General features: G+C 37.6%; 1 protein-coding gene across 1 annotated transcript; it reads left to right on the plus strand.

Moving 5' to 3' along the window:
- Nucleotides 1–5,860: 5,860 nt before the first annotated feature.
- Nucleotides 5,861–12,502, plus strand: LOC127689668 (tripartite motif-containing protein 43C-like). Its single transcript, XM_052189329.1, is given in 7 exon segments — nucleotides 5,861–6,262; nucleotides 6,834–6,929; nucleotides 7,661–7,756; nucleotides 7,758–7,895; nucleotides 9,736–9,758; nucleotides 10,416–10,507; nucleotides 12,015–12,502. Coding segments are annotated over 7 exon segments (1,335 nt in total).
- The last annotated feature ends 4,804 nt before the right edge of the window (nucleotides 12,503–17,306 follow it).

The raw sequence follows: 17,306 nt of genomic DNA on the forward strand, positions 1-17,306 counted from the left end.
GTGCTACCCTCTGGGATAGGCATATTCAAACCATCACATAGGCTTGTTCAAACACATGAGTCTCTAAGGACCGTACCAAGTCACAGTATAATACAAAATATATTTAATCCAACTTCAAAATCTCCAGTCTATAGTAGTTTTGACAATATTAAAAAGTTCTAGATCTCTTCTGAGATTTGTGCAGTCTCTTAACTGTAATTCTGAATAAACTTATAAATACTGGCCCAAAGCAAGACAGAAAACCAGTTGGGCACCCTCCAAACTTCACGTCTCCATGTCTGATGTCAAATCACTCTTCACATCTCCAATTCCCTTCATCCTTATTGACTGCTCTTGGCACCTCTGGTATACAGCAGCAACAAACTTTACTCTTTTGAGCTGCTTCTACTCTGTGTTAACAGCTTTCCTTGGCAGGTACCTCAAGGTTCTGACATCTTGGAACTTCACAGCTTTTTGTTCTAATGTCTGAGATCTACACATGATCTTTGAGGCTGCTCCAAAAGGCTTGGGTTCTATCTCCAGTTCTTCCCTCTTTAGCGCTCTAGGCTCTGGTTGACTCCCCTCCACGCCATGGCTGCTGATATTCATGGTGCAGTCAGCCGATGGTACTGGAATCTCCAATATGATGGGTCTTTTTGATGGTTTGTATACGATTGGCCCAGGGAGTGTCCCTATTAGGATTTGTGGGCTTGTTGTAGTAGGTTTGTCACTGTGGGTATGGGCTTAAGACCCTCAACTAGTTGCCTGGAAATCAGTCTTCTACTAGCAGCCTTCAGATGAAGATGTAGAACTCTCAGCTCCTCCTGCACCATATCTGCTGGGATGCTGCCAATGTTTCTGCATTGATGACAAATGATTGAACCTCTGAACCTGTAAGCCAGCCCCAATTAAATGTTGTCTTTTATAAAACTTGCATTGGTAATGGTGTCTGTTCACAGCAGTGAAACCCTTACTAAGAGAGTCTTCCACTGCAATTAGGCTTCACCAATAGCCTCTCATATGCCCCCTTCATGGTGCCCAATCTCAACTTTCTTCCCCTTGTTCTATTTCATTATCACTAGCTTTCTGTTTGCCACCTCCTTCACTATCTAAACCTTCCTGTACTGGAACTTGCTCTGTAGATTGATCTCTGAGGACTGTGTGGCTCTGTCTCCTTAAAGGTGGGATTAAAGGGATGTATCAACATGCCTGGATCAAAATTTAGTTGGGAGGGATCTTGCTCCAAGACCACCACTCCTCAATTCAATGTATCCTTGAAATCAGGATCAAGCTCCATTTCGATTCCTAGAGCAACACTCCTTTGATTTTTTGTTTTTGATTTTGTTTGTTTGTTTGTTTTTAAGACTGGGTTTCTCAGTATAGCGCTGGCTGTCCTTGAACTAACTCTGTAGACCAGGCTGGCCTCAAACTTCGAAATTCATCTGCCTCTGCCTCCCAAGTGTTGGGATTAAAGGCATGCACCACCACTGGCCAACTGGTGCCGCTTTAATACTTGAATAATACATTTTATATTTTTTCTTTCAAAGTTTGATATACATTTTCAAAACTCTTCGTGAGACTTAAATAGAGAACAAAGTCTATGCTCGGCATTTTTGAGATTTCCATTGTCAATGCAATTAATCTGAGTCTCTTCAACCTACCATCATAAAGACTTTTAAAACTAGGGCAAAATAAAAAAAAACCTAGGGCAAAATGTAGGCATATTTTTTCATTAAATATCACAAGAGCAGCTTCTAGGCCTCATAATGAGATCCTTCTCCCACAGTTCAAATCACCCTCAGCACCAATGTCTTCCATATTCCTATTAGAATGGTTCACTAAACCCAATTTAAAACACTTCATTGCTTTCCAAATCCAAAGTCACCAAATCAACATTTCTCCAAACATAAACATGAAAAAGTCTATCACAGTAATAACCTAGTCCCCAGTGTCAACTTCTGTATTCTTCAAGATTTTCTAGAGTTAGAAAAAATATGGAATGTCTCTACATATTAAAGGAATTTGTTCTCTGTAGTTCATCTAACCTAGTAATGGGCAGCTGTGAATGGGAAGCCCCTCTTCATGAGAAAAGTTTATTTTCAATGATAAGAAGAAGTTCCTAGGAAATCAACAGGCTATTCCCTTGGGTATGTCTATGAGGGCCTTTCAGAGAACAAGAGGGAAAAGCCATCCTTTGAGCATCCATTCAATAGATTAGGCACACATGAATAAAAGAAAGGAGTGAGTAAGGGCAGGTATTCTGCTTCTCTGCTCTTTGGCTGCTGAGGTGAAGACCTTAGCTCTGACACCTAGACAATGAATTAGCCTGTATCAGGGATAAGCTTTCTAACTGATCACCCAGTACAAAGTGTTCATCCCCTGTGATGGCTGTTCGTGGTAGCAATTTGACTACATCTGGAATTAAGAATAACTCAAGGGGCTGGAATTTTTCTTGTTAGGATTTTTTCCCTCTTGACTAAATCATTTGAGGGGGAAAAAACTACTTAAACCCTGACATTTGAGCTTTGAGAATCTTCCTAAAATCCTAGCCAAAGCTCTGCTAGCCACCTCTATAAAGGACCTGTAAGAATGGAAGGGAGAGGGAAAACTATGGAATTTTATTTTAACTAAAAACATATTAAAAAAATAAATCATCCAGGTGCAAAGCAAGCAAAAACCTGACTGAGATGTGGAAAGTTCGTAGTTATTTCATATCTACAACATTAACACACAACTGTCTGGTTAATATGAACTCAACAGATGGGCAGTTAGGCATCTTTGAAGTCTACAGTCACTATATACTGTGAAAAGTAAATAGAGGGAGTTTCAGGTATTTTCACCCCTTTTAGAACAGAAAGTGAGTAAATGGTGTAGACTTGGAAAAAGTAGCAGTTGAGATCCTCCTCCTTCAGCATTCTAATTCCTTGGCCTCTGGGTAAATGTGTGAGCTACCACACCCAGCTAAACATGATTCAGGAAATCCCTTGGGGTAGATTTGTCTGTTGAGAATGGCCAAGGTAGTAGTTCAATTTTTAATCCATTTAGATAATCCCACTTAGAGAAGCACTCCTATTGGAAGCTTTATTAAAAGTCACCAAGGGAGGAAGTGGGAGTGGTCTTTAGAGACTCTAAGCACAGTCCTGGGGCAAACCAGGTTTATTCTTTCCAGATCAGACACAGTGTGTTTCCAAACTTCAGTTCCAGGCACTGCTAGACCTATCACCCCCAAGCTCTGAGGATCTGATCTCAGAACTGAGCCAGTATTTATTGAATTGCTACCAAGCATTGATGAGCACCGGGATAATTGCTTGGGTAAGTACACAATTTATAAGAGAAAATTTCTTCATAGTTCCTATTTTTAACTAAATACAAACAGTTGTTTGCTTAGAAATTGGTTTTGCTATTCAGTGAAACCTATCTCAGTTTGCATTTGGATTTCTTTCTTGGGATATAATCTGGTTTAAGGTTGTAGATAATTTTATTTTTTATTTACTTATTTTGTTTTTTTCGAGACAGAGTTTCTCTGTATAGTCTTGGCTGTCCTAGAACTCATTCTGTAGACTAGGCTGGCCTTGAACTCAAGTAATCTACCTGCTTCTTTCTCACAAGTGATGGGATTAATCGCATGTGCCACCACAGCCTGCTTTTTTTTTTTCTTTTTTTAGATAATTTTAAATTTATCATTATGGACATTTTAGTTGATCATCAGTTGTATAGAGAGATAGTTTCATGATACTTTTCAATTTTGTTCATTGTCTAAATTCTAAAATATTTCAAGAGCATTCTATGCTTAACAAAAGCTCTGAATGGTTTAAAGACATTTAGGAAAGTAAAGAAGTAAAAACTCAATTTTCAGTAAAAGATTTTTAATATTTCTTCTGTTGTAAATTATACGAGGGAAGATCTCACAGTATAAATGGGTACTTAAGTGTATGACCATGGTAGAATTGGCTATTCCTCCTAGAGTTTGGTATGTTAGATTGGAATGTTACAGGTAATTAAAGTAGAGAACACTAACCACTCTCTTATTCAGAAGAGAGCATTCTGATTAAAATTAGATGCAATTTTTTATTTCTGTGTTTGATCTGTGTTATTTCTGTGTTCTTGTTTTGTAGCGAAATGTCTAATATACAGAAAAAAATCCCAAAGAAAAAAAAGATCATTAGTTAATTATGGAAGGCAGCATTAAAGTACCAATGTTTTTGCTAATCTGACTGTTGATAATATTTGTACTGCAATTTGCATTACACAGAACACCAGCTAAAGTCATTTGATTCCATACGTGTCTAACTGCAGAAGCTTAATTATTTTGACAAAATTTGCCTAAATCAAACCGATTCTTTCTTTCTCTCTCTCTTTCTTTCTTTCTCTCTTTCTTTCTTTCTCTCTCTCTTTCTTTCTTTCTTTCTTTCTTTCTTTCTTTCTTTCTTTCTTTCTTTCTTTCTTTCTTTCTTTCTTTCTTTCTTTCTTTCTTTCTTAATTTCTTTCTCTCTTTCTTTCTTCCTTCCTTCCTTCCTTCCTTTCTTCCTTCCTTTATTTCTTTCTTTCCATTTTTCTTTCTTTTCTTTACTTTTTTCTTATTTGGTTTTTCAAGACATGGTTTCTCTTTGCAGCCCTGGCTGCCCTGGAGCTCAATCTGTTGACCAGGCTGGCCTTGAATTCAGAAATCCACGTGTCTCTGCCTCTACCTCACAAGTGCTAGGATTAAATGCATGCACCTCCACTGATGGGCCTGAGATTATTTCTACATGTAAAAGTTAAGAAATGGGAAATGTGTACCTGTTAGATAACCAAGTCTCACATAAACATGAGAGTTTCATTTATGCCTCAAGATTTCTTCCCAAAAAACTCAAGGCAGGAGTTGTGTTTGGGGAAAATAAACAAGTGTCTGCAAAGAATTGCCCCTGTCCTGGAGGCATGGCTCGGCAGTTTAGAGCATAGACTGCTCTTCCAGAAGTCCTGAGTTCAATTCCCAGGAACGACAACCATCTGTAATGGGGATCTGATGCCCTCTTCTGGTGTATCTAAAGACAGTGCAGTGTACTAACATATATAAAAAATAAATAAATATTTAAAAAAAAAAGAATTCCCCTTGTGTTCAACTTGAGGGGAGCATGATTGCTATAGAAATGACCTGATATATTTGTGAAAATCTATTTGATTAGATTCATTCAGTTGAGAAGAGCCACACTAAATGTTGGTGAGATCATTCCTCCAGCCCATGGCTTGAAGGCTTCTCATCCCAATCCTTTGTTCTTTGCTTCCTGATTTTGGAAGTCATGAGAACAGCTGCCTTGAGCTCCTGCCACGATTTCTTCCCCACCATGATATCCTTGAAGTAGGAGACAGCATAAATTCTTATTATTTTAGGCATTTTTGTAGCAGAAAGAAGAGAAGTGAGTGATATTTCCCATGAAGATTTAAGGGTTGGGGCAGTCAAATCTGAATAATAAGACAGTAATAGTCAGATACCAAACAAAAGTATTTAGTAGAGAAGGCATGCAGTAATGTGTATTTTATGGAATAGACAACAAATGAAGGAGCTGTTTACTCACATGCCTGCAGTAAAAGGCTGGCCTATGGACCAGAAGGACTTGGATCACTCCTCAATATGGTATTTCTTTCTGTATAACAATGAAGAGGAATGTCTCTGGCCTTTAAAAACATAACAATTTGGCTGAAGTCTTCAGTAAGAATGTACATGGTAGATCTAAAATGGTGTCAGGCAATACGTAGGGGAAAGTTCTTGGGGAAAGATAAAATATAAAAAAGTCTTTATTGCCATAATCAGAATTCAATCACAAGTTAAATCAAATTTTGTCTAGTCTCTTACTCCTCTCTGGTCCAATAATAATAATTCTACTTTTTTCCCCTCAGAAAAATGGACATTTTGCAAACCTCCCAGGAAACACTCACTTGCTTGATTTGCCGGGGCATCTTTATAGATCCAGTCTTCTTAAGGTGTGGCCATACTTTCTGCAAGGCCTGTCTCATCCTTTCTTCAGAAGATATCAGAATCCCAGACCTCTGCCCTACATGTAGGGAACCATCCCATCGGATGTTCATAAATAATATCACTATGAAGACACGGGTATCTAATGTGAGAGAACAGAGGATCATGAAGTATTTGAATTCTGACGATCACAAGTGTGTGATCCACAAGGAGAGAAAGATAAAATTCTGTGGTGAGAGCAGGGCCCTCCTCTGTCAATTGTGTTCTGACTCCCAGGATCACAGAGGTCACAGACACTGCACCATTGAACTGCGTGTTACAAAGCAAATGGTAAGCGATGCTTATAGAAAAAAAAAAAAAAAGGATGAGAGCTTGAGAGAGGGAGGCTTAACACACCACAGGGAGAGGCTTGTCCTGGTTCTTAGGAATCCATTGTACTCCAAATCTTGGCACTTTTTCAAGAGGGAATGAGGGATGACTATAAAATGTAAACATTCCTTGAGAGGTGCATAAGTATAAATTTCATTTTTAGTCACATGATTCATTATATTCATGTCACTGAAAATTATAATTGTTCTAAATTTACATCTTTAAAAAGTCCTTGTGACATGAGACTAAAATCCCAAAACTACATTGGAATGAGCTGGTTAGAAGGATGTGGGGATCCCAATCAAATGCTATTTATCCATCACTTTACTTGAGCACAGGGTGGTTGTGTTTTGTTATTCTATGTTCTGAAAACTAAAGTTCAATATTTACTAAAAATAAAAATAAACAGCACTGTGATCCTTCTACCACCTCTATATTAATTTTGTTCAGTGCTAGAGTTTCTCTGTTAGATAACTCATTATTTATCTAATGATGATATTTACTAATTAATGAATTAATTTATATATTACAGCTGAAACTTGAAAAGCAAATGGCATCCTTATTGCAGAAGATCCAAGATCAGCAGGAGAATGTGAATGCAGAGAGGAGAACAATTCCTGGATGGTTGGTGGGTATGAGCCTGATGTGTAAAGTCAACCAGACGCAGATATCTTGCAAACTTGGTCATTCACAATTGGAGGATCAGACATGGGAGATGATGCTAGGAAATGTTTTTTTGTTAACCCTACATTCTTAAAGGCAAAATCCAATTTTGAATACACAGAGAACGGCTTGGCCATGTGGCAGAAAAGTTTGATATTAATGGGTGTTTTCTGAGTGTTTAGCAGAGTACATCAGACTGAATGACTCCATTTGGAATTTCAGTTACTATGTATGTGCAAAGTTGCATTTTTTTCCTTTCCTTTTTTTTTTCCTTTTTTGATTTTTTGAGACAGTGTTTCTCTGTGAATCCTTGGCAGTCCTGGAATTTAACCTGTAGTCCAGGCTGTCCTCAAATTCAGAAATCTGCCTGCTGGGATAAAAGGTGTGTACTACCACTGCCTGGCCCAAAGTTGCGTTTTAGAGTGAATATATTATGAATCAAAATCTTTTTTTCCCAGATATCTCAGAAACTCATTTAATAGAAGAAAATGGTAAGGGAAAAGGATGGATTTGTTTACTACTGCTATTAATAACAAAGTATAATAATATAATTGACATTTTCTGAAAAGTGGGGACAGTAAATTAGTGTGTGCAGCACCCTGATCGGATCCTGTAGTTGAATTTAAACATAGAAGAACTCAGTGGAGAGGACCAAATACTCTCTAGATGTGATCTAGCATGTTCTTTTTCCTTCAGGACTATATAACCCTACGGGAGGAAATGATCAGGTCAGAGTATAGCAAACTATATCCACCCCTCGAAGAAGAAGAGAATCAATATATGGCATGTATGAAAAAATCAAAGTAACATTATTGTAGAAGAGTTTAAGAAAAGTGAAGCCATGATGGTCCACAAGAGGAGTCAACTAATAGAAATGTATCAGGAGCTGATTGCCATGTCCCAGAAGCCATATGAGGTGTTGCTGCTGCAGGTAAGCATGGAAGAGTGCTTGAAACAGATTGATTATTTGAGGCCCACACCTGTGACTGTTACATTTGAGATTCCTTTCTATATCCCCTGTACTTATTATCAGGCTTTAAGAAAAATCTGGAGAGATAATTTCTGTAATAACCTAAAAAGAGCAAGCTTGTTGACATTGTGTCAGCAGATTCCATATGGAATATCTCATTTATTTGTTTTTGTAGCTTGTGTCTTTGAAACACCAAATTAAGTGATTCTTGTTACCAAACACTCCATTTTACCTCCCCTTGGATGTTAGTGCAGTTTAAGGTAGTCTACCATAAGTTTGTTCTGTTTGAAAGCTGTGTTTTTGAGCTTTCTTTGGGAGGTGGGGGATTTGGTATATGTTCTTCTTTTGTGGTGCACAATGGCCTGGGATTCACAGGATTCCAGAGACCTAAACCTAAAATTCTAAGATTACAGATATGAGGCACCATGTAGGGGTTAGGCCTCAGTTTTGAAGTACCCTTAATGAAAGTTTCCTATGCTTTGTGTACAAGATCAATGAAAGCCCTATTTACAGACAGCTGCTTGTTACAAAGCAGTGTATAACTCCTACCCATATGCTTCTCAAATATTCTCACAGCCTGATTTCATTAAAAATTCATCCCATTGTGCTAATCAACTTCATTGGCATTATCCTGGGACTTGAAAATACATTTGCAGGGTGAATCAGTGTAGTGATGACTGAATTTTCTTTATATATGGTTCTTCTTGTTAAGCATCAATTTCCATGTGTGCAAAATGTAGAAGACAATGATTCAGAATTGCCAGTTAAATTTCAGTAAATATTACTTACTGGCTAAGTAATTAAGAAAGGGTGAAGAAGGCCCAATGGTTAACTTTAAAGGACTATGGTTAAATGGTGAAGACAACACACAATGAATTAAAATTATATGGTTCAAATGCTGTGAAGGTCATATATATATATATATATATATATATATATATATATATATATATATATATATATATATATATATGAGATTGTGAGAAGACAAAGAAAGGGGCCTTTCCAGCTCTAAAATTATGACAATGACAGTACCTGAGGAATTCTAAACTCTAAGTAAACAACCTGCATTTCATTAAGATATTTAGGACAATGTACACAGAATACCATTAAGCCCCTGAATTAAATACCATTTTCTGTATTTCCAAAGCCTATATTATTATGTCTTCATTTTTTACAATAAAAATGGTATTGCTTGTTGACAATAAGTCACTTATTGTTGATGTCAAGAGGGATGTGTAAGACTCCAGAATAAAACCCTCAAGTCCTCATTCCATGCTTTAAGCACTGTGTTATCTGTATCATAGTAATAAGCTTGGTCCTGAGATTGTCCAGTTCTTGCCAAATAAGGAAGTGGGAAGTTTTCTAAAGACAAAATAAACTCTTATATTATTCTTATTCTGTCTCCATTGCTCCACTGCTGACTGCAGTAACTAACAATATAAACCAGTAGGTGTTTGTTGAATATATTTTAATTTTTATGTGGAATGTTGAAGGGAACAAATTTATAAACAGAGAAGGAAAAGAAAGAAAAAAAAACTTTATGGGCTGGGGAGTTGACTCAGTGGTTAAGAGCACTAACTGCTCTTCCAGTAATCCTGAGTTCAATTCCCAGCAACCACATGGTAGCTCACAACTGTCTGTAATGGGATCTAATGCCCTCTTCTGGTGTGTCTGAAGGAGCAACCTTATACTCAAATACATAAAATGAATAAATTAGTCTCTAAAATAAATCTTTATGTATATATAGAAATACATTGTAGGCTGTTTCTTCAGATATCTTCCCTTGTTTTGTTTGCAGGATTTGGATGACTGGTTCAGAAGGTGAGTTTAATCCTCAGTGTAAACCAGGATACTATGAACTATCATTCAAAGCTGGACAAGCCTTCTTAGCAATTTATAGATATACTTTACATAGAAAATATTTGTTTATGGATGATGACTTTGGGATTGTTTTCATGGATATGAAGCCTGTTTGCCTTCACCAGACAGTGTCTTTTCTTTTTCCCTATGAATGAAGTGTGTATGTAATGGGGTTGAGCTAAAATTTGTTGTTTTCAAATCCCAATCATTGAGGCCCATGGGCTGTACTTTCCTGGTAGTAGAAGAAAAGGGCTGGAAGCATAGGGAAGAGGTTGGTAACAGGAAGGGCTTCAGAAAGAGCATCTAAGAGAAACCACCCTGTCTCCTGACCATGGGCTTTCTTTAATACCAGAAAATATTCTGTGTGAAAAATGTTCAGGTAAGTGTTTCCTTTTCTCAATTTGGTTTGTTAGGAATCCCTAAGTGAGTGCACATGTGTGCGGGACACAGGAGCACTCTCAGGAGCCTGTCCTCTCCCTTCACCATTGGTTCCTGAGATTGAACTTCACTTGTAAATTTGTATGACAAAGGTTTTAATACTTGGATCCTAGTGAAGATTTCTCCTCATCACTGGGGTGATATCTGTAGTACATGCCAATCAATGTCTTCTCCTTGCAGAAGTGAGTCAGTGCCGCTGACACAGTGTGTGAAACCAAAACTCAGTGCCCATCCCAATACTGGGCTGGCAGCAAGGTTCAACCGCTTCCAAGGTGAGTGTCAGCAGTGATATAATTAATGTCCAGAGGTGCCCTTGAACTGTGAGATAACATTTGTACAATGAATATTTTAATTCCCTAAAAAGATTGGTCTAGTTAAGCCACATTGTAATCATATTTAGGCAGAAGGTCATTTTACAAGCAAAGATTAATGAATACTAATTTAATGATGTACATGATTCAGGCTGAAAAATATAGTTTCATTTGTTCTTTGAGACACACAGAATGATTAATTCAGGACAGTTTAATATATATTAAGCCATTAAAATATCTGTATGTTTTTATTAAATATTTATGCTATTGAATATTTTTTTTATTTTGGAGATAATATTTCTCTTTGTATCCCTGGCTATCATGGGACCAGCTCTATAAACCAGACTTGGTTTGGACTCACAGAGATCCACCTGCCTCTGGCTCTGGAATGCTTTAATTAATGACATATGAAACCATGCTCAGCTATCAGTTGAATTTTTAAAGTGTATTATAGTCCATAGATTAAAAATTTACAAGATATCGTGGCACCACCTTGTAACCCCAATATTAAAAACATGGCATCAGGAGGATTGCCCAAGAGTTTTAGGCCAGATAAATTGACATAGTGAGTTCCAGGCTAGTCAAGAGTATATAGCAAGAAATCCTATCTCAAAGAAACTACGGAAATGATCACAAAAAAGTCATCTATCACATGCAATAAAAAATAGAACAAAGCCTGGGGTAGTGGCACACGCCTGCAATCCCAGCACTCTTGGAGGCAGAGGCAGGCAGATATCTGAGTTCAAGGCCAGCCTGGTCTGTAAAATGAGTTCCAGGACTGCCAGGAGTATACAGAGAAACCCTGTTTTGAAAAATCTAAAATCCATAAATACAATAATAATAATAGTAGTAGTAGTAGTAGTAATGATAATAGTAATAACAATGACGATGATGATAATAAAAAACAAGTTGAAAAGACATGGGGCAATCTGAATCACACTGCCAGACCAAATATGGATTGTAACATCACAGGGAAAGAATATCAGAGCAACCAGGATTTACTTAAATGCGGACAATTGCTACTAGGGAGCAACTGCTAATGCATGCTTAGATTTATCGTACAAATCTGCATAGTGGGATGAAAATCAAAACCATAAGATGAAAGCAATCATGACCTATGACTTAGGAATAACTTTTCATGGAGACCCAGGGGTACAGCCTTCAGGGGTCCTCATTACACTGAACACAGCTTGCTTGCCCAGTGTAACTAAAGCCCCTGACAGAACTGTGCAGTTCTGTGCTGTGGCCTCCACCTTTGCAGCTTCTACAGATTTTCAAAGCAGTTTTCATTATGTGCTCATTCTGTTTCTTTGGGAAACCTCTTGACTTTGATTTACCTGGGCTATACCTACACTTCCTGTCTTAGGCTTTCTATTTTTAAAACCCAGAAAATGTCTAGAGACCCCTCTCTCTGTCAACTGACAAATGTAAATATTTGTTTTAACGAAAATGTTGTCTTTTCCCACAGTGAAAATTTTCTTTCAAAATTTAGTCCTGTTCAACTGCCAGCCAAGACAACTTTTTAATTTCAGAAGACTCAGCTTTAGACATCACAATGACTATCCATTTCTGGATGTACCTGGATCTTATCGTACTTCCTGGGGAACAGAGAGCTTTACCACTGGAAAATATTACTGGGAACTGGATTTAAAGGACCATGAGCAATGGGCTGTAGGGGTCTGTTACAATTTCTGGTTGAGAAACTTTAATATTGGATCTGAAGGTGCATTTCTTCTTGTGTGTTTGAAGGACGGTGATGTTTACAATCTTCTCACCACCTGCCCATCATTGCACCACTATATAGAGAAGCCAGCTGGCCGGGTCGGTGTGTTCCTTGATTGTGAGGGTGGATTTGTGAGTTTCCTGGATGTAGCCAAGAGTTCCCTTATATACAGCTACTGCCCTAGAAATTTCGGTTACACTGTAAGGCCATACTACTGTACCATCTACACATGATCATAGGAAGCCATATCTAGTATGCTAGCGCCTTTCTATGGTAATGGGTCCTCCCTTTATTGTGATTAAATATTGTGATAATTTGCATATGCTTTTCCCAGGGAGTGTCACTATTAGAAGGTGTGACCATGTTGGAGTATGAGTGTCACTGAGTGTGTGGGCTTTAAGACCCTCATCCTAGCCTTATGGAAGCCAGTCTTCTACTAGCAGCCTTCAGATGAAGATGTAGAATCCTCATCTCTGCCTGTATCATGACTGCCTAGATGTTGCCTTGCTCCCAATTTGATGATTATGGATTGAAGCTCTGAACCTGTAAGCCAGCCCCAATTAAATATTGTCCTTTTTAAGACTTGCCTTGGTCCTGGCGTCTGTTGACAGCAGTCAAAACCTAATTAAAACAAATATCACAATGATATTAAATGTAAAAGATGGGTGAGTGCTTTCTTCTTATCTGTGGTCCACATGTTCCTCCCAGAATAGTTAATTTCACAGTGGGTACTGCTTTCCTTTGTTTTTACATACTTGTAAGAATTATTAATTAGAATCTAAGATCTACTGTAGAATTAGAAATTTAAGTGTGCTCAGGATACAAAGGAGGATTCCAGGACTATTAAAATATTATGTATCTGTGCGATTCTAACTTAATGGTGTCAAGCAGAGAAACAAAGATATACTATAGGCAGTTTTGTTGATCAATAAAAGCTTGAATCACTATTTGTTCTAAATAAATATAATTATGTGCTATCTGTGATTGATAAAGCTATGCTTTCATCCTTCAGAGAGAAGGGATTTTTTTTTCTAGAAAAAAAAAAAAAACAAGTTTCCCCCTCTTCTTTCACTTTCATTATTTTACAGCTGATTTATTTTGGGGACACACTTGAAAAATGTTAATTAATGGTCCCCAACATAAAACAGCTTTAAATATCGAATATTCTTCCAGTCTCTGAGAGCACACAAATATTTTCTGACATTCAAAAGCTGGAATCCTCTTCTAGAAACCTCTCATTGGTGGTTTGCTAGAGTGTCCTGTGCACCTGAGAATGCTAAGAGAAGGAGATTGTAATGTCCATCTAAGGCTACTTTCTTTCATCATCCTAGACTTTCAGAAATGAATTCTCAAATTTTTGCCTTCCTTTTGGTTAGCCAGTATGGTTCCCTCTGTCTTTCTCATGTTGTTCCTAAAGGCTTAATCTAAGTTACATTTCTTAATATCCCAACATATGGATAATTTACTGCATTGAACATTTCTTTGTTCACATAGAGTTTGACTCATGTGATGCCAATGCTCTGACCAGAATATTACACCAAGGACTATACAGAGGCCTGAGAAATTAGAGTGTCCCTTTAAGAGTCTTATTGCAAATATTATTTTAGAAACACAGTAGACATAAGAAATGCCACGTGTTGACTACTTGGCCAGCACCAGGTATTTGAGAAGAATAATCAACAATAGTGCAGTTCAATAAGATCTCAAAATATAGAGACATTAAGCTCAAAGAGGATGAGTTGTTTTCTCTGGAATTTTTTTTGGAGGGAGGTGTTTGAGACAGGGTTTCTCTGTATAGCTCTGGCCCGAGAACTTACTCTGTAGATCAGGCTGGCCTGCAACTCAAAAAACCACCTGCCTCTGCCTCCCAAGTGCTGGGATTAAAGGCCCATGACACCACTGCCTGGCTGTGTTTTGTGTTTCTAATGTGCTCATTTCTATTAGGAAAAGGAAAAGCAAATGTTAGTGTTGCATTTATATAATGTACAGAATTCTGGAGGATCTCTAAATTCCCAAATTTCCTGAAAGTTTTTTCCACTCATAAAACATCACTTTTGATATATCAACAATGCAACATCTTCATATCTAACACTTGTCTAACACTCAGGAAATTTTGCAGAAGAGGCAGATACACCATACCATCCAAATCACCAGAACACCTCAAAATATTCACCCAAATGAAGAGGGTGTAGAAGGAGAGTTCATGGGTGAATAATCAATATATGAAGTTGCCGTAAATTAATAAAAGTGAGGGAAAATAAAAATCACAATAGAACAGTCACAGCAACTCAGTGACATATCTGCTGTTCCAAGCTCCTCAAATGTAATTTTGGTGCAGGCAAAAGGCCTTCATCTTAGACACATTTAGAGCATTATAGAGTATAGATCCTTTCTTATTTAACTATTGTGGTCTTTTGAATTCATATGTAATAAGGTAAAATACAAAACTATATGTGTGTATATATAAGTATATATGTAAGTATATATATATATACTCATATATATATATGTGTGTGTATATATATATATATATATATATATATATATATATATATACATATATACATATATATTTTTAAAATTTATTCTTAAATAAAATACAGGCAGATCATATCCTCTCCTTCAATTTTTCCCAGACAAAGGCTGGGCAAGGGAGACCTGTAGAAGGAAATGGATTTTAAGAGCAGACAAAAGAGTCAGACCTCTATCCACTGTTAGGAGTCCTACAAATCCACAAGCTAAAAGCCATAACATGCAGAGGACCTAAGCACAGACCAATGCTCCAGGATTGCTGCTTCTGTCTCTGTGAACCCCCAGAATCCCTACTTGGTTGATTCTGTGGGATGTATTATCCTAATGTCCTTGACTCCTCTGGCTCTTATAATTCTTCCTCAACTTGCATGGGATTCCTTGAACTCCTAGTTGAGAGACCTAATGGAGTACTCCAATTTGGGCTCTCTCTCTACCTATTGAATGGCTGTGAGTCTTTACATTGGCTCTCATCAACTTCTAGGGAAAGTGTCTCTGATGATTATTGAACTAGGCCCCAATCTATGAGTATAGCAGAATACCACTAGGAATCATTTCATTGACTTATTTTTCTTACCCTAGGTCCTTGGCTATCCAGACCCCAGTTCTTCATTTTCCACATAGTGTCAGGCATGGCTCCCACTCTTGTGGGCTTAGAGTTAGACCAGTCACTATTTGGCCACTCCCAAAAGTTCTTCTCCATTGCCCCAGCACATCTTTCTGGCCAGATACATTGTAGGTCTAAGGACTGTATCTGGGTTCATGTTGCAGTACCACCACTGTATGTAGTTATGGAATATGGCTGGTCCAGACTCTATATCCTCCATTGATAAAATGGTCTTTAGGCACACCTTTGTAGATTCCAGGGAATTTCAATTTCACTAGCGGTCTAAATCAGCTCCAAATGTCATCCATTTCCAGTTGTCTCTCCCATACTCTCCCTTCAGTCCTCCTTGAGAACTTGATCACTCCTGTTCCCATCCCTACCTGCCCTAGTCTCCCCTCAAATGTATCCTAATTACCCCTTATAAGTGACATACCTTTGTCCCTGGTAGAGCCCTCTTTGTTAATTGGCCTCTCTGGGATGGTGGACTGCAGCATGATTATCAGTTACTTAAGAACTAATATTCATTTATAATTGAGTGTACACCGTGCTAGTTTTTCTGGATCTGTGTTACCACATTCAGGGTGTTTTTCTCTAATTCCACCTATTTTCCTGCAAATTTCATAATGTCATTTTAAAAAATAGGTGTGTAATATTCCATATTATAAAAGTACCACTTTTATGGAGAGAAGTGTCTGTGCTTCTTGTTGTTGTGTTACTCATGGTGAGCAGTGGTGTTTCTCATGTAAAGCATGGGTAAATTTGTCAGAGTAAGTGGAAATGAAGATGCTTGTTGAGAAGAGAAAGAAAAATGTGCCAAGGGAGCTCAACAGACTTAAAAGTATTCTCAGAGTTGATGGTGATGCTTTAATGAAAGTCGTTGAAGAAATTTAAACTGTGGTGGTACCCAAATATTGCCAGGAGTAAGTGCAGTGTGACATGGATGATGAAAAGGATGATATGAAAATGGAAACTGAAATTAAGAGGAACAGAAAGACTCTGGACCTGCATGGACAGTACCCAATGTGGATAAACCAGAGGAAAAGAAAAATACTGAAGGCCAAGAGAGAATAGAAACAGGGGAAATGCAGACCATTAAAGGCTGAAAACATTGCCAGACTTGGTGCACCCCTTTAATCCCAGTACTCGCGGGAGAGGCAGGTGTATCTCTGAGTTCAAGGACAACCTGGTCTACAGAGCAATTTCAAGACACCCACGGCTCTTTTATACAGAGAAACCCTGTCTCAAAAAAAAAAAATTCAACCCCCCCCCAAAAAAAAAACAAGCAAACAAACAAAAAAAAACAGAAGCTATTTGTTTTCAGTTAGGATTTAGTTATGTAAGTCACAACCAAAATAACTCATTTCTGTTAGAAATGTGAATAAAATATCTTTGGTGATGAAAGACTATTATGCTGAGCTTGTGATTGGATACAGCCAAGATACTGAGTATCGTGAGCATTAGTGTGGTCATACTTATTTGATGTTACAAAATGGCCATTATACTAAGTGCCCAAACATGCTCATATCAACAAAGTTTGGGCAGAAAGCTATTATGCTGTCACATTAAAAAACAGGGTATCAAGGGCCTGAGGAAGACTCAACTTGTTTCTTGTTGGATGGCTCAAAACCAGCTCCCTCTCAACAGGGGATATGCCCACTTGTGTCCTTCACTGGCACCCACATTAATATATACAAGTTTCCACTAATAACTAAATAACTAAGAAATAAATAATACCTAAAATATTCTTTAAAAGGACATCAGTAATTGTACAAGTAGTACTTATTTGAAGTGTTTATTTTTCAGTAATTCATAATAAATGATATTTTGCATGTAAATAAAAGCACCACATTTAATTTATCCAATCTTCATTTGAGGGAAATTTAATGTTGCTTCCAGTTTTG

This window comes from Apodemus sylvaticus, chromosome 7, assembly GCF_947179515.1.
Source record: "Apodemus sylvaticus chromosome 7, mApoSyl1.1, whole genome shotgun sequence".
NCBI lineage: Eukaryota > Metazoa > Chordata > Mammalia > Rodentia > Muridae > Apodemus > Apodemus sylvaticus.